This window comes from Tupaia chinensis, unplaced genomic scaffold, assembly GCF_000334495.1.
Source record: "Tupaia chinensis unplaced genomic scaffold, TupChi_1.0 Scaffold000146_1, whole genome shotgun sequence".
Taxonomy (NCBI): Eukaryota; Metazoa; Chordata; class Mammalia; order Scandentia; family Tupaiidae; genus Tupaia; species Tupaia belangeri.
This window is the reverse complement of record NW_006159616.1, coordinates 7,822,605-7,840,999: the sequence shown is the minus strand read 5'-3', so window position 1 is coordinate 7,840,999 and position 18,395 is coordinate 7,822,605. Positions and strand designations below refer to the sequence as shown.

The window sequence follows — 18,395 nt, the reverse complement described above, 5'->3', positions numbered from 1 at the left end:
AGGCTGGCCTCATGTCCTAGTGGTTAAGGGAGCTAGATCCCATGAGATGGACTGTGTAGTTCTAATCCTGGCCCTGGTGACTTAAAAAGCACTCTGGATGCATGTATATGCCCCAAATCTCAACTCGGATGGAGAAATGGAGAAGGGATTGTAGCATGACCATGCCCCAGGGGGTGGGGGTGCTTTCTCCCTGTCTCTGTGAGGACACTGACCTGCTAGTAAATTAAAAAAAAAAAAAAGAGCTTCAGACTTGCATCAAACACCTGATATCCTTTTAATGTTTGTTTATTTATTTTTTAAAGGTGGATTTTGCAAATCGGGAAAGTCAGCTGGCATTTTATCACTGCATGGAGAAATCTGGTCAGGATATCAGAGACTTTTACGAAATGTTAGTAGAAAGAAGGTAAGCCTTACCTCAATTTGTGTAAGTTGACTTTTAATACATAATATATAATTGTGGGGTGGAATTTTATTTTTCATTCCTTTTCCCTACTCCCAGTTCCCCCTCCCCCAACTCTCTCCTCTGTTAGCACTTCCTAAGGAACCAGTTTCTATCAGTTGAGTTTTCATGTGGGCCCTGGAAGTGGAGTCACCTCTATGAGATGCTCACTGAATGCTACTATTTGAAATAGTTACTGTGTTGCCACATTATACCTTTATGTAACATTAGTTATAAATACAAATAATCTTCAACTTTTCAATTAAATGTGATACAAATGTTAGAGTGCATTTTAAACTAATACCTTACATATTTAGTGATTACGGCATCTACCTTATTATCATGCATGGGCTCATTCATACATCTAATTAATCAAACATAACCAAATGAAAACTTCAGAAAGAATATCAGACATTTCAGGACCAGCGGGTGGCATGGTGGTTAAGGCACTGGACCCTCCCACATGGCCGACCAGGGTTCGAGTCCTGAATCTGGTGGCTTGCTTTCTCACTTCCTCTCTCTCTCACTCTCATCCTCTGTCTCTCTCTGGTCAAATTAAAAATAAATAAATAAATAAATAAAATAAAATAAAATAAATAATTATTTTTTTTAAGAAAAGAATATCGGGACCAGCAGATGGCGTAATGGTTATGTCACTGGCTCCCACGTAGTTTACCGTGGTTTGAGTCCTAGACCCAGTGGCTCAGAATGCACACAGGTATGTGTGCATGCATGCCCAAAATCCCAAGAGGAGAATGGAGGAGAAGGGATTGTGATGTAGCCATCCCCCCAGCAAGTGGGTGTGGGGAGGGTGATTTCTCACTCACTGTCTCTCAGGTGAACGGGGAGAAAGGATTGCAGCATGGCCATCCCCCCTGGGGGATGATTTCTTGCTTTCTGTCTCTCTGTCTGTCTCTGTCTCTCTGGCGAGCGCACGTGCCCTGTAGCAAAAACCTCTCAAAAAAAAAATGAATATTAGGCATTTAATTAAAAATCAGAATCTCTTAAATACTTCGAATCAGTAAGCCAAAAGCACATGTAAAGCCATGTGTGCAAAGCAAACCTGATCTCCCTTGTTAATTTTTAAGTCCTGATGATGTAGCAATATTTAAGTTGTGGTGATGTAGTAGTATTTGATTTTTTTTGTGCTGAATAGATGGATTATGTTAAAACATCCTGACCTGGGACCAGCAGTTGGCGTAATGGCTATGTTGCTGCACTCCCATGTAGTCGACCACGGTTTGAGTCCTGGACCCGGTGGCTTAAACTCACACCAGGCGTGTGTGCCTGCATGCCCAAGATCCCGAGAGGAGAATGGAGGAGAAAGGATTGCAGCATGGCCATCCCCCCTGGGGGATGATTTCTTGCTTTCTGTCTCTCTGTCTCTCTTTTTGGCGAGCACACACGCCCTATAGCAAAAACCTCTCCAAAAAAAAAAAATCCTGACCTGAGGTACTGCAAGTGGGAGGGTGGTACTGTGAGGAGTATGGACCAGGTGACAGGCCTAGATTTAGTTCCTGGCCTGACTGTCTAGACAGGCCAGGAGCAGTGGTGTGCATCTGTAGTCCTAGCTAATAGGGGGTGGGAGCAGGACAGCAGGAAGGATTATAACAGGTGAGGTTCTGTTAAAAAACAAACAAACAAGAAAACTGGGGCCAGCAGGTGACAAGGTGGTTAAGGGCGCTGGACTCCCACCTGGCTGACCATGGTTCAAGTCCTGGACCTGGTGGTTTGCTTTCTTACTTTCTCTCTCTCTCGCTCTCATTCTGTCCCTCTCAGGTCAAATAAAAAATAAATAAAGTTAAACAAAATAATTTTTTAAAAGAACTGTTTCTCTCTTTCTGCTGTTCACTCTCTTTCTGTCTTTGAAACGTAAAACAACACACACACAAATCCTGCCAGAGCACCACCAGGTTTCCCAATAGGCAGTTCCATTCGCATGTGGAAACTGCCACCCATATACGCAGGCGTTTGTGCAGGCATGCCTCTGTGATGAAATCTCCTGAAATGTTACCGCTAGATACCCACCTTTTACATATGTGTTAGACAGAAGACTGCAAAAAACGCCTAAGTATGAAAAGTGTCTGTGACAAGGATGAGCCAGGTCTTGATTGAGTTGTGTAAACCTGTTGAATGCATTCCTTTTCTACCGCTCTCCTTGCAGTTCATTTTTGTTTAAATCATGCAAAGTATGTATCTCTTTGAGTTATTTCTTAGTGAAATATTATGCAGTATTCATTTTATACTTGAAGTTTTTTTAATGAAAAATGTCCCCCAAGGCCAAACTACCAAAAGCTTAAACTTAATTCTAACGTTTGGTGGTTTTCACTAAAGTAATCTCACTAGTAAATCAATCCAAATCACAAAAGATTAAAAATCATCAGTCCTGGGGCAGCAGATGGTATCAAGGTTAAGGCAGCTGGATCCCACATGGCCACCTATATGGTTTGAGTCCTGGACCCGGTGACTTGAAAATCATGCTTGGTACGTGTACATGTGTGCCCAAAATTCTAAGAGGATTACGGAGGAAAGGGATTGCAGTATGGTCATCCCCTCTGGAGGGTGATTTCTTGCTTTCTCTTTCTATGTCTCGGGCGAGTGCATGTACCCTGTAGCAAAAATCTCTCTAAAAAGAAAAAGAAAAAAAGAAATAAAAGAACAGTATTTTTTTAGGGTTAAATAATGTAAAATGTGCTCATTTTAGTGATGATCTGGTTCTGGCTCTGTTCTGTTATTTATTCCTGTCAAATGATGTTTGCCTCCTAACATAGGCAACAGGAGGGTGTGGGGCTAGACACTGACCCAGGCTTGCCCCATCTGGTTTTAAACCAAAGCGCCTATAGAATGCATTCCTTGCAGTCAAGTTTGAGGATCTTTGCCGGTTTCAGAGTGGCAGAAAGTCATACCACTGAGTAATTGATGCATGCATGAAAAAAGGAAAGGCTTTATCCCAATGACATTCAATTCAAGAATGTGAACAGTAATTCTGTTTGCATAGACCTTTGCCATTTGCTAAATGGGATTTCATTTGATCCCTCAAATAATCAGGGAGATAGGACCATTGCTATTGTCCTGTTTTACCAGAAGGGACTGAAGATCAGATGACTTTTGCCGAGGAGGTCACAGGCTACTAAGTGGTTGGGCCAGGGATAGCCCCAAGGACTCCCTGTTAGTGCATCGCGTTTCACTTTTCCTGAGTGTCTCTCAAGCTGAATGTACAGGGTCACATTATGATTACCTGACTTTTTCACTTACTTATGGTTTTTGGATATTGTGCAGTCATGTGAACAGCATTCTTCCAAATGTGACTTTGTACAGTCTCCCAGTGTCCTCATCAAGTACCCCTGCCAGAGCCCTGTGCTCCCAATCCAGGTCCCTTCCAGAGCCCTGAGTATGGTCCAGGTGTCCAGTGTGTTAGCTCCTGCTAAAGGTGGGGCATTCTTTCAGACATGCCTGCTCATTTCTTTTGTAGTTATGGGACCCAGCAAAATAAGTATTTATTAATCGGAATAGTACTTCAGCATGATTTACACATGTAGTTCTGGCTTTTCTAATCCTCCCCCTTTTTAAGAGATGTTTTGCCATAGGACACATGTGCTTACTCAAGAGAGACAATGAGAGGGAAAGTGAGAGATCTCCCCCATGCCACAGCCCTCATCCTCCATTCTCCACCTGGGCTTTTGGGCATGCACGCACAGGTATCACTTTGATTTTCAAGCCACCAGATCTGGGACTCAAACCACATTTTCCCATGCGGGAGGCTAGCGCCTTAACTACCACGCCACCTGCTGGCTCCACGTATATGATTTTTTAAATTAACTTGACTGTACATATGCTTTTAATGGGGTAAAGTATGGTTTTTCAGTACCTGAATATAATGTATTATGATCAAATAAGGATAATTTGTACATCCATCACCTCAAATATTTGTTATTACTTTGTGTTAGGAGCATTTAAAGTCTTTTCTTTTAGCTATCTTGAAATGTACAATAAGTTACTGGTTTTTTTTAATTATTTATTTTTAATTTTACTTATTCATTTACTTATTTGATTTTGGCTAGAGAGAGATACAAAGATAGAGAAAGTGAGAGGGCAAGCCACCAGGTCCAAGACTTGAACCATGGTCGGCCATGTGGAAATATCTAGTACCTTAACCGCCACACCACCTGCTGGTCCCCACAATAAGTCACTGTTAACTGTAGTCACGCTTCTATCTGTAGCATACTAGAACTTATTTCTGCTGTTCTAATGTATTATTGTTGTTTTAAAATTTGCTATTATAGGGCATGCACGCTCACCAGAAAGAGAAAGTGAAAAAGCAAGTCGCCAGGTCCAGGACTCGAATCATGGTCAGCCATGTGGGAGTCCAGCACCTTAATACCACACCACCTGCTGACCCTCTAATACTATGTTTGTATCTGTTATCCAGCGTCTCTTTATCCCTTTTCCCCCTAGCTTTCCCAGCCTCTGGTAACCACTGTTCTGGTCTCTCCATTTATGAGGCTAAGTTGTTTAAGCTTCGCAAGAGTAAGAACGTGTGCAGTGTCTCATTCCATGCCTGCACAATGTAATTTTAAATTTTTTTGTGGCTACATTAGTAAAAAGGTGAAATTAGTTTTACTTAACTCAGTGTATCTAAAATATTGTTTCAATCTATAGTCAGTCAGAATAAAATAGGAGATAGGACCATTGCTATTGTCCTGTTTTACCAGAAGGGACTGAAGATCAGATGACTTTTGCCGAGGAGGTCACAGGCTACTAAGTGGTTGGGCCAGGGATAGCCCCAAGGACTCCCTGTTAGTGCATCGCGTTTCACTTTTCCTGAGTGTCTCTCAAGCTGAATGTACAGGGTCACATTATGATTACCTGACTTTTTCACTTACTTATGGTTTTTGGATATTGTGCAGTCATGTGAACAGCATTCTTCCAAATGTGACTTTGTACAGTCTCCCAGTGTCCTCATCAAGTACCCCTGCCAGAGCCCTGTGCTCCCAATCCAGGTCCCTTCCAGAGCCCTGAGTATGGTCCAGGTGTCCAGTGTGTTAGCTCCTGCTAAAGGTGGGGCATTCTTTCAGACATGCCTGCTCATTTCTTTTGTAGTTATGGGACCCAGCAAAATAAGTATTTATTAATCGGAATAGTACTTCAGCATGATTTACACATGTAGTTCTGGCTTTTCTAATCCTCCCCCTTTTTAAGAGATGTTTTGCCATAGGACACATGTGCTTACTCAAGAGAGACAATGAGAGGGAAAGTGAGAGATCTCCCCCATGCCACAGCCCTCATCCTCCATTCTCCACCTGGGCTTTTGGGCATGCACGCACAGGTATCACTTTGATTTTCAAGCCACCAGATCTGGGACTCAAACCACATTTTCCCATGCGGGAGGCTAGCGCCTTAACTACCACGCCACCTGCTGGCTCCACGTATATGATTTTTTAAATTAACTTGACTGTACATATGCTTTTAATGGGGTAAAGTATGGTTTTTCAGTACCTGAATATAATGTATTATGATCAAATAAGGATAATTTGTACATCCATCACCTCAAATATTTGTTATTACTTTGTGTTAGGAGCATTTAAAGTCTTTTCTTTTAGCTATCTTGAAATGTACAATAAGTTACTGGTTTTTTTTAATTATTTATTTTTAATTTTACTTATTCATTTACTTATTTGATTTTGGCTAGAGAGAGATACAAAGATAGAGAAAGTGAGAGGGCAAGCCACCAGGTCCAAGACTTGAACCATGGTCGGCCATGTGGAAATATCTAGTACCTTAACCGCCACACCACCTGCTGGTCCCCACAATAAGTCACTGTTAACTGTAGTCACGCTTCTATCTGTAGCATACTAGAACTTATTTCTGCTGTTCTAATGTATTATTGTTGTTTTAAAATTTGCTATTATAGGGCATGCACGCTCACCAGAAAGAGAAAGTGAAAAAGCAAGTCGCCAGGTCCAGGACTCGAATCATGGTCAGCCATGTGGGAGTCCAGCACCTTAATACCACACCACCTGCTGACCCTCTAATACTATGTTTGTATCTGTTATCCAGCGTCTCTTTATCCCTTTTCCCCCTAGCTTTCCCAGCCTCTGGTAACCACTGTTCTGGTCTCTCCATTTATGAGGCTAAGTTGTTTAAGCTTCAGCAAGAGTAAGAACGTGTGCAGTTTCTCATTCCATGCCTGCACAATGTAATTTTAAATTTTTTTGTGGCTACATTAGTAAAAAGGTGAAATTAGTTTTACTTAACTCAGTGTATCTAAAATATTGTTTCAATCTATAGTCAGTCAGAATAAAATATTGAGGTCATTTCTGTAAGTCTACAAAATCTGGTGTGCGTTTCACACCAGCATCTCTATTTAGACTCGCCAGAGTTCAAGTGCTCCCGTTCTGTGAGGTTAGCAACTGCTGTACTAGATGAGCACTGCAATTTAATCATTTAGCAGATGGTTAAGTATTATCAAAGACTTTGAAAAATTGGACTTTTGACCTATATGTGATCCAATGATGAGGAAACAAAAGAACTGACCAATCCTTACTCTTTGGCAGAGAGGAACGAAGAGGATCCTATGACTACAGCCAAGAGCGCACTTACTATGAAAACGTTCGTACCCCAGGCACATATGCTGAAGACTCCAGACGGGACTACCCAGCTCGAGGGAGAGAGTTCTACTCAGAATGGGAAACCTACCAAGGAGACTATTATGAGTCACGATACTATGATGACCCTCGGGAATACAGGGATTACAGGAACGATCCTTACGAACAAGATATTCGGGAATATAGCTACAGGCAAAGGGAACGAGAAAGAGAACGTGAAAGATTTGAGTCTGACCGGGACAGAGACCACGAAAGGAGGCCTCTGGAGCGGAGCCAGAGTCCAGTTCACTTGCGACGTCCGCAGAGTCCCGGAGCATCCCCCTCTCAGTCCGAGCGGTTGCCGAGTGATTCTGAGAGGAGGCTTTACAGCCGGTCCTCCGAGCGCAGTGGCAGCTGTAGCTCACTCTCCCCTCCGAGATATGATAAACTTGACAAATCTCGTTTGGAGCGCTATACAAAAAACGAAAAGACAGATAAAGAACGAACCTTTGATCCGGAGAGAATAGAGAGAGAGAGACGCTTAATACGGAAGGAGAAAGTGGAAAAGGACAAAATGGACAAGCAGAAACGAAAAGGAAAAGTTCCTTCCCCCAGTTCTCAGTCTTCAGAAACAGACCAAGAAAATGAGAGAGAACAGAGCCCAGAAAAATCAAGGAGTTCTAATAAACTGAGCAGAGAGAAAACTGACAAAGAAGGCATAGCAAAAAACCGCCTAGACCTCATGCCATGTGTGGTTTTGACTCGAGTGAAAGAAAAGGAGGGAAAGGTCATTGACCACACTCCTTTGGAAAAGCTGAAGGCCAAGCTCGATAATGACACCAGCAAGTCTTCTACCCTGGATCAGAAACTGCAGGTCTCTCAGACCGAGCCTGCAAAGTCTGACTTGTCTAAACTGGAGTCTGTTAGAATGAAAGTGCCCAAGGAAAAGGGGCTTTCGAGCCACATTGAAGTGGTAGATAAGGAAGTCAGGCCTAAACCCAGGAAGCACCTAAAACCAGAACAGACTGCTGATGGGGTAAACACTGTGGATCTGGAGAAGCTGGAAGCGAGAAAAAGGCGTTTCGCAGATTCCAATTTGAAAGCAGAAAGGCAGAAATCAGAAGTCAAGAAAAGCAGTCCAGATATGGAAGATACTCGGGTGCTTTTAAAAAAGCAGCCCGACATACCATCTAGAGATGTCATCCTGCTGAGGGAAGGAGAGCCTGAAAGAAAGCCTGCAAGGAAAGAAATTCTTAAAAGAGAATCTAAAAAAATCAAACTGGACAGGCTTAATACTGCTCCCAGTCCCAAAGACTGTCAGGAGCTTGCCAGTATTTCTGTCGGGTCTGGCTCAAGACCCAGCTCAGACCTACAAGCAAGACTAGGAGAACCAGCTGGTGAAGCTGTGGAAAACCAAGAAATCCAATCAAAAAAACTCATTCCTTCAAAACCACAACTCAAACAGCTGCAGCTATCAGATGATCAAGGAGCAGAGAGAGAGGATGTTAGGAAAAACTATTGCAGTCTTCGTGGTGAAACACCTGAACGTAAATCAGGCCAAGAGAAACCACATTCAGCAAACACTGAAGAGAAAATTGGCATCGACATTGATCACACGCAGAGTTACCGAAAACAGATGGAGCAGAGTCGTAGAAAACAGCAGATGGAGATGGAAATGGCCAAGTCTGAGAAGTTTGGCAGTCCCAAAAAAGAGGTAGATGAATATGAAAGACGTAGCCTTGTTCATGAGGTAGGCAAACCTCCTCAAGATGTCACTGATGACTCGCCTCCTAGCAAAAAGAAAAGGACGGATCACATTGACTTTGATATCTGCACCAAGAGAGAGCGGAATTACAGAAGTTCTCGCCAAATCAGTGAAGATTCTGAAAGGACTGGTGGATCTCCCAGCATACGCCATGGTTCCTTTCATGAAGATGATGATCCTATAGGTTCCCCTAGGCTGGTGTCAGTAAAAGGGTCTCCTAAAGTAGATGAGAAAGGTCTCCCGTATTCTAATATAACCGTCAGGGAAGAGTCCTTAAAATTTAATCCCTATGATTCTAGCAGGAGAGAGCAGATGGCAGACATGGCCAAAATAAAGCTCTCTGTCTTGAGTTCTGAAGATGAACTAAGTCGCTGGGACTCTCAAATGAAACAGGATGCCAGCAGATTTGATGTGAGCTTCCCCAACAGCATAATTAAGAGAGACAGCCTTCGGAAGAGGTCTGTACGAGATCTGGAACCTGGTGAGGTGCCTTCTGATTCTGACGAAGATGGCGAACACAAATCCCACTCACCCAGAGCCTCTGCACTGTATGAAAGTTCTCGGTTGTCTTTTTTGAGGGACAGGGAAGACAAACTACGTGAGCGAGATGAAAGGCTCTCTAGTTCCTTAGAGAGGAACAAATTTTATTCTTTTGCATTGGATAAGACAATCACACCTGACACTAAAGCTCTGCTTGAGAGAGCTAAATCCCTCTCTTCATCTCGAGAAGAAAATTGGTCTTTTCTTGATTGGGACTCCCGATTTGCTAATTTTCGAAACAACAAAGATAAAGAAAAGGTCGACTCTGCTCCAAGACCTATTCCATCCTGGTACATGAAAAAGAAAAAAATTAGGACTGACTCAGAAGGGAAAATGGATGATAAAAAAGATGATCATAAAGAAGAGGAGCAGGAAAGGCAAGAATTATTCGCTTCTCGTTTTTTACACAGCTCCATCTTTGAACAAGATTCCAAACGACTGCAGCATCTAGAGCGGAAAGATGAAGAATCCGACTTTGTTTCTGGTAGATTATACGGAAGGCCGGCATCTGAGGGAACAAACAACGCAACTGATTTAATTCAAGAGCCAGTAGTTCTATTCCATAGCAGATTTATGGAGCTCACACGAATGCAACAGAAGGAAAAAGAAAAAGACCAAAAACCCAAAGAGGTTGAGAAACAGGAAGATGCTGAAAATCATCCCAAGACCCCCGAATCTACTTCTGAAAATAGAGAGTCAGAACTGAAAACCCCGTCTTCAGTTGGGCCCCCTAGTGTCACAGCTGTAACTCCAGAGTCGGCACCATCTGCACTTGAGAAGACGAATAGTGAGAAAGCAGTAGAGGTGCCTCAGGTAACAGAAGAGAAAACGATAGAACCAGCCTCCATCTCAGAAGAAGCAAAACCTGTGTCCGAAGTGGCTCCTGTCCCCATGGAACAGCCTGAACAAATAGACTTGCCCCCAGGGGTGGACACCAGTAAAGACACGGTCGTGACTCCTGCAGTTACAGAAGAAAGCGCATCAGTCGACCAGCTTCCTTTTCTGGATGTGAAGCCTCCGACTCCTGGGGCCTCCTTCTCCCAAGCAGAGAACAGTGGAGATCCAGAACCTGACGGTACTCAGCCGCTTTCCAAACCAGCTCCGAAACCTGAGGAAGCGAATGAGCCAAAAGTGGAAAAGCCAGACTCGGCCACTCACATTGAGCCTAGTGCAGATCAGAAAACTGAAGTTGTTCCTGAAGTTGTTCAGCCTCAAGCTTCTGAAGATTCAGAGATTGACCCACCAGTTGCTGTAAAAGATAAAAAGCCGAGCAAAAGTAAGCGTTCCAAGGCCCCTGTGCAGGCGGCCGCAGCCAGCATCGTGGAGAAGCCCGTGACACGGAAGAGTGAGCGAATAGACAGAGAAAAGCTAAAGCGGTCCAGTTCTCCTCGGGGAGAAGCTCAGAAGCTCTTAGAACTGAAGATAGAGGCAGAGAAGATTACGAGGACTGCTTCTAAAAACTCTGCTGGGGACCCTGAACACCCTGAACCAAGCTTGCCTCTCAGCCGGACAAGGCGCCGGAACGTAAGGAGTGTCTATGCAACCATGGGTGACCATGAAAGCCGCTCTCCTGTCAAAGAGCCTGTCGAGCAACCACGAGTGACCAGAAAGAGATTGGAGCGAGAGCTTCAGGAGGCTGCGGCAGTTCCCACCACCCCTCGGAGGGGACGCCCTCCAAAAACTCGCCGTCGGGCCGATGAGGAAGATGAGAACGAGGCCAAAGAACCCACAGAAACACCCAAGCCAGCCGAGGGGTGGAGGTCCCCTCGGTCTCAGAAATCAGCAGCTGCTAGTGGCCCCCAAGGGAAAAGGGGGAAAAGTGAGCCAAAAGTTGATGCTGAACGTCCTGAGGCTACCACCGAGGTGGCTCCACAGATAACCACAAAAGAAAATAACACCAGGTCCAGGGCTGATAAAGAAGAAGCAGGGAATGAGCAGAAACGTGATAGAAGAGAAACCAGCACAGACAAAAACCCACCTGAAGCTCCCCCAGCTGAAGTGGTAGAGAAAAAACCAGCCCCTGAAAAAAACTCCAAATCCAAGAGAGGGAGATCTCGGAATGCTAGGGCAGCAGTCGACAGATCTGCAAATCTGAGAAACGTGGACACTGCTGTGAGTCCTGGTGTGGCTGCTGGGGCCGCGGGGCCGGCAGTGGACAGCACAGCTGCAGTGGTGTCCGTCTCCCCTGAGAAAAGCGAGAGTCCTCAAAAGGAGAGTAGTTTATCATCCCAGTCGAAAAATGATACAGTTGCTCCAGATAAGGAAGCAGAGAAGGAAGACGCACCTGCCTCTAAGCTGTCCCCAGAAGCCACTCAGTTAGCCAGGCAGATGGAGCTGGAGCAGGCTGTGGAGAACATCGCAAAGCTCACTGCAACCTCTGCCTCCGCAGCTTTCAAGGCTGCTGCCGCAGATGCCCCAGAGGGCCTCGCCACAGAGGCCGGGGACAAGCCTGCACACCAAGCGAGTGAAACGGAACTGGCTGCAGCCATCGGCTCTATCATCAACGACATTTCTGGGGAGCCAGAAAACTTCCCTGCACCTCCACCTTACCCTACAGACTCCCAGACAGAGCTACAGCCCCCAGCACAAGGGCTGCAGCCCCCTGAGGAAGCACTGGAGCCCGAGACCGATGAGGCCTTGTCTGGCATCTTGGAGACTGAGGCTGCTGCAGAATCTTCTGGGCCATCAGTCAGCGCCCCTGACCCTTCAGCAGACCCAGCTGATAGCAAGGAATCCAAGGGGAACAATGTTGAAACCCCTCACCCAGCGCAGGAAGCCAAAGGAAAAGAAGCAGAAGTTGCTCTTGCCCGGAAAGACAAAGGGCGCCAGAAGACAACACGATACCGCCGCAAACGGAACTCTAACAAGAAAGTGGGGGCTGCTGCGGAGACTCATGTCTCTCAGTCTGACCAGCCCCAGAGCCAGAGTCCTGCTGTGAACGAAGAGACACCGGTGCAACCCCCAGAAGCTCCGCAGGAGGAAAAGCAGAGTGAAAAGCCCCAGCCCACTCCTCAGCTGTGCGCTTCTGACCCAAGTAAGACCCCACCCACAGAGACTCTGTCCCAGGAGAGCCGTGTTGAAGAAAAGACTCCGACCAAAGCGGCTGTGCTCCCAGACCTCGCCCCTCTGCCCCAGCAGGCACCAGTGGATGACGAACCACAAGCCAGATTCAAGGTGCATTCGATCATTGAAAGTGACCCGGTGACCCCACCCAGTGACTCCAGTATCCCCACACCCACGATTCCTTCTGTGACTCTAGCAAAGCTCCCGCCCCCTGTCATCTCAGGGGGGACCCCACACCAGAGCCCCCCTACTAAGGTAACAGAGTGGATCACCAGGCAGGAGGAGTCACGGGCTCAGTCCACTCCCTCTCCAGCCCTGCCCCCAGACACAAAGGCCTCTGACGTTGACACCAGCTCCAGCACGCTAAGGAAGATCCTCATGGACCCCAAGTATGTGTCCGCCACAGGCATCACTACCACGAGTGTCACCACGGCCATCTCCGAGCCCGTCAGTGCCACCCCTTGTCTACATGAGGCACCGCCCCCTCCGGTTGAACCTAAAAAGCCTGTTTTGGAAGAAAAGGCAGCAGCTCCAGTCACAAACACTTCTGATACACAAGCCTCGGAGGCCCCAGTGGCCACCGACAAAGAAAAGGTGACTCCAGTCATTGCTCCCAAAATCACTTCGGTGATTAGCAGGATGCCAGTCAGCATTGACTTGGAGAATTCGCAGAAGATAACCCTGGCCAAACCAGCTCCTCCAACGCTGACTGGCCTGGTGAGTGCCCTGACCGGCCTGGTGAATGTCTCCCTGGTCCCAGTGAATGCCCTGAAAGGCCCTGTGAAGGGTCCCGTGGCCACACTGAAAGGTTTGGTGAGCACCCCTGCTGGGCCCGTGAACGTCCTGAAGGGGCCCGTGAACGTCCTCACGGGGCCAGTGAATGTCCTCACCACGCCAGTGAACGCCACAATGGGCACCGTGAACTGGAGCGGTGACATTCACGGCAGGTGCAGTGACCGCTGCTTCTGGTGGTGGGACTGCCACGACGGGCGCGGTGACTGTGGCCGGTGCGGTGATTGCGCCATCAGCAAAGTGCAAACAGAGAACGAACGCTAACGAAAACAGCCGCTTCCACCCTGGTTCCATGTCCGTGATTGACGACCGGCCGGCAGACGCTGGCTCTGGCGCGGGGCTGCGTGTGAACACTTCAGAGGGAGTTGTTCTGCTGAGCTATTCAGGGCAGAAGACTGAAGGCCCACAGCGGATCAGTGCCAAGATCAGCCAGATCCCCCCGGCTAGTGCAATGGACATTGAGTTCCAGCAGTCGGTGTCCAAGTCCCAGGTGAAACCTGACTCTGTCACTCCATCGCAGCCTCCGCCCAAAGGCCCTCAAGCTCCTTCAGGCTATGCAAATGTGGCCACCCATTCTACTCTGGTACTCACTGCCCAGACGTACAACGCCTCTCCTGTGATTTCGTCGGTTAAGGCTGATCGTCCATCCTTGGAGAAGCCTGAGCCCATTCACCTCTCTGTCTCCACACCTGTCACTCAGGGTGGCACCGTGAAGGTTCTCACCCAGGGCATAAACACACCCCCAGTGCTGGTTCACAACCAGCTGGTCCTTACTCCAAGTATAGTCACCACTAATAAAAAGCTTGCTGACCCTGTCACCCTTAAAATAGAGACCAAGGTCCTGCAGCCAGCTAACCTGGGGTCCACTCTCACTTCTCATCACCCTCCTGCCCTGCCTAGCAAACTGCCTGCAGAAGTAAACCATGTCACCTCGGGGCCAAGCACCCCGACAGATCGAACTGTCTCTCATCTGGCAGCCACAAAGCCAGACGCACATTCTCCTCGACCCAGTGGGCCTGCGCCATCACCATTCCCACGGGCCTGCCACCCCAGCAGCACCACGTCCACAGCACTCTCCACTAACGCCACAGTCATGCTGGCCGCGGGCATCCCGGTGCCTCAGTTCATCTCTAGCATTCACCCGGAGCAGTCTGTCATCATGCCGCCCCACAGCATCACCCAAACTGTGTCCCTTGGCCACTTGTCCCAGGGTGAGGTGAGAATGAATACACCCACGCTGCCCAGCATCACCTACAGCATCCGGCCAGAGACCCTCCACTCTCCACGGGCCCCGCTACAGCCCCAGCAGATAGAAGTCAGGGCCCCGCAGCGAGCTGGCACACCTCAGCCTGCTGCAGCTAGTGTGCCTGCACTGGCCTCCCAGCACCCTCCCGAGGAGGAGGTGCACTATCACCTCCCTGTTGCCCGAGCCGCAGCCCCTGTGCAGTCAGAGGTGCTGGTCATGCAGTCTGAGTACCGGCTGCACCCCTACACCGTTCCCCGGGATGTGCGGATTATGGTGCACCCACACGTGACTGCGGTCAGTGAACAGCCCAGGGCAGCAGATGGGGTGGCAAAGGTGTCGCCAGCCAGCAAGTCAGCAGTCGGTGTCCAAGTTCCTCAGCAGCCAGTGAAAGAAGCTGCCAAGACGTCTGAGGCGAAAACAGCCTCGGCCCCTGCCCCTCATGGGGAGGCCCGCATCCTCACCGTCACTCCCAGCAACCAGCTCCAGGGGCTGCCCTTGACTCCTCCTGTGGTGGTGACCCACGGGGTGCAGATTGTGCACTCCAGTGGGGAGCTGTTCCAGGAATACAGGTACGGCGACATCCGAGCTTACCATGCCCCAGCCCAGCTCACACATGCTCAGTTTCCTGCGTCTGCTTCAGTTGGCCTACCCTCCCGGACCAAGACTCCTGCCCAGGTGAGTGGACGTGCCCTTGAGGGCTCAGCAAACTTTGAAGCAAAAGCGTTTAAAAAGAAAAAAAAAAATGGTTGAGGTACAAGTGAGCTGAACAGATACTCCCTAAAGCATGATCTTTCTGTGGTAAAGAAGGGGTTTTTTAATTTGAGGATGGGGCTGGCCCCATAGGGCAGCATTTAAGCGCTACACAGGGAAGCTGGATCCCACAGGCTGACCAGGGTTTGAGTCCTGCCCCCAGTGACTTGAGAAACACATTGGGAACACATGCCTATGTGGCCAAGATAGAGGACTGGAAGAAAGGTTACAGTGTGAGCAGGCCCTGTTGGGGAGTGGGTGGTTTCTCTCCTGCCCTTGGGCACATGCATGCATCCATAAACTAAATTTGGGAATGAAAGGGTCAGCTCAAGGGAAGGGAAGCTCACAGTGTGTGGCAGGAGCTCCCTGTGGGAATGGCTGGAGTGTGGGCTCCTGCCGGCAGAGCTGAGGACAGATAATAGTGACTTCTGACTGGCACCCCCAGGAACAGCACCACTGGCTTAGGTGCCCTCCATGGGCTTGGCTCACATGAGATGCCCCACTTGACCTTTCCCTGTGACCCATTAGGTGTGTGTTGGGGGAAGGGGCTCATGCACAGCAGACTCAGGCTCTGTCCCTCCCACCTGCCTCTCTGACTGCAGGGCCCTCCTGAAGTTGAACCCGTGCAGCCCGCCCAGCCTGTGCAGCCCACTCAGCCTGCCCAGCCTGCACCGCCATGCCAGCCCTCCCAGCTCGGCCAGCCTGGCCAGCCACCAGGCAGCAAGATGCCACAGGTGTCCCAGGAGGCAAAGGGGACCCAGACAGGAGTGGAGCAGCCTCGCCTCCCAGCTGTCACTGCAAACAGGCCACCTGAGTCTCATGCCCAGGCTCAGAGGGCACCAGTGGAGACGGGCCAGACTTCTTATCCCTCTCCCGTGTCTATTTCTACGAAGCCCGACCTCCCGACCCCACTTCCTGCTCAGGCTGCCCCAAAGCAGCCGTTGTTTGTCCCCACAACTTCAGGCCCCAGCACGCCACCTGGACTGGCTCTGCCCCACACGGAAGCCCAGCCAAACCCTAAACAAGATTCCTCTTCACACTTGACATCCCAGAGACCTGTGGATATGGTTCAGCTTTTGAAGGTAAACATGAACAGGGCCCCCCACTGCCCCCTCGAATTCTGTGCCATTTTGAAAGTCCTAAGGTCCTCAATTGACCTAGACCAGCAAGCTGCTGCCTAGGGCCACATGCTCACTTCTGTTTTTCCCTGTGAACAGAAGTACCCCATCGTGTGGCAGGGCCTGCTCGCCCTCAAGAACGATACAGCTGCTGTGCAGCTCCACTTTGTCTCCGGCAACAACGTCCTGGCCCATCGGTCCCTGCCCCTGTCTGAAGGAGGCCCTCCCCTGAGGATCGCCCAGAGGATGCGGCTGGAGGCCTCCCAGCTGGAAGGGGTTGCCCGCAGAATGACGGTAAGACTCAGGCTCCACATGAGCAGCTGCCTTGTTCATAGGGCGCGGTGGCATAGATGGCCTCTGTCCTGTCATGGGACCCAGTGATGGCATTCGAGAAGTGGTCAACAAATGGCATATTCCTTTTCTAGTGGGGGTGTGAAATGCCACTAGGCCCAGAAAAAGGGTTTTTTTTTTTTCATTCGACAGACATTAGGGTGGAATTTCAAGGCATCTCAGCAGTAGGGCTTTTGTGGACTTGGTACCCTAAATTGGACACGGGCTGTTTTGGCTCAGAGGTCCCTGATCATTGACAACTGACCTTTGTCTCAGGTGGAGACGGATTACTGTCTGCTGCTGGCTCTGCCCTGTGGCCGGGACCAAGAGGACGTCGTGAGCCAGACCGAGTCCCTCAAAGCTGCCTTCATCACGTACCTGCAGGCTAAGCAGGCAGCAGGGATCATCAACGTTCCCAACCCTGGCTCCAATCAGGTCGGTCTGCAGGTGGGACTGGTCTAGGGCAAGTGATCTGGCTAGCCTGGTGGCACGGGGGACCAGTGCCACGCCGAGCAGTCTGGGGAGTCTCAGAGATGAGCAGGAGGTATTTTGGGTAGAGGAGCCCAGCAAAGTCTGGAGGGGCTGCAGCTGCCTGACCTGTGTAATAGGGGCGTTGCTTGAGCTTAATGCTGGGAGAGGGGCTGCGGGTTCCTGTGAATATTTTCCTACATCTTCTAGATTCCTTCTGCTGGACGTAGTCGTGATGTTAGCTGGTCGGGAGGCTGACTTAGCCTGCCTCTGCATGGGTGGAAATGCAAGGGGGTGGGGAGTGGAGAATTCGGGGTGGAGAAGATGGAGGGTGCCACATTTCTCTCCCATCCCCTTCTCCAGCCCGCCTATGTGCTGCAGATCTTCCCGCCCTGCGAGTTCTCTGAGAGTCATCTGTCTCGTCTGGCCCCCGACCTCCTTGCCAGCATCTCCAATATTTCTCCCCACCTCATGATTGTCATTGCCTCTGTGTGAACCATGGAATGGTCACCTCCCTGGTTTGTTGTCCCGAGGCTCCACAGCAAAAAGAAAAAAGGAAAAAAAAAAAAAAAAAGAACAAGAACACAGGACAACCCACCCAAGTGGAGGAGGAAGCTGCCCAAGGGGGCAGACTGCACTGCCAGGTGGCCAGCCTCCACTCTCCTGCCGTGGCTCGGCCTGCAGACCCGTGCTGGGCAGTGGTGCTGCTCCCCGGATGTTTACACGATGCTCTCTAGCCCAGGACCCACCACCGACCTTGGACTCTTAGACACGTTGGAGCTGGCGTGCTCTCCTCTTTTTGGAGAAAAGGAACAGGGCAGTGGAGTTAATTTTTTTGTTTGTTTTTAAGAAACAAGAAAACAACTGCCTTTGCACTAAATTAGTGACTTGGACTTTTGCACAGTGAAGACAGGCTGCGACATTCTGGACGTCTTGGTGTATATGAACGCCCATCTTGGACTCTGACGCAGGACTTGGAACTTCTGCTGACACCTTGGGGTCGAGGAACATTTCATTGGGTTGTCTTGTCCCCGCCCCTCCCTTGCCCATGCTCATTTGGACGTGTCACCTTTCTTAACTCTCCTGCTGCCACCATCTTTGATTCACCGGGATGTACAGTTTACAGTGAAAGAGCAAACAGAAGGATTTTCTTTCTTGGTTGGATATGCAGAACTTGGGATGTGTGTATATGCAGTGCCAGTTTTGATGTGTATTTCATCAGGATGTAACATCTCAGGACAGATCCACAAAATATCAAGAAAATGTTGCATATGGGGACCAGCAGATAGTGTAATGGTTA

General features: G+C 48.8%; 1 protein-coding gene across 1 annotated transcript in view; it reads left to right on the top strand.

Moving 5' to 3' along the window:
• Positions 1 to 18,092, top strand: part of SPEN (spen family transcriptional repressor) — a gene marked incomplete at its 5' end in the record, with an annotated part of 95,329 nt that extends 77,237 nt beyond the window's left edge. The window contains 7 exon segments of the mRNA XM_014586557.2: positions 303 to 403; positions 6,994 to 13,327; positions 13,329 to 15,104; positions 15,782 to 16,261; positions 16,397 to 16,591; positions 16,904 to 17,062; positions 17,459 to 18,092. Of these exon segments, the coding sequence (XP_014442043.1) occupies positions 303 to 403; positions 6,994 to 13,327; positions 13,329 to 15,104; positions 15,782 to 16,261; positions 16,397 to 16,591; positions 16,904 to 17,062; positions 17,459 to 17,590 (9,177 nt within the window).
• Positions 18,093 to 18,395: the final 303 nt, after the last annotated feature.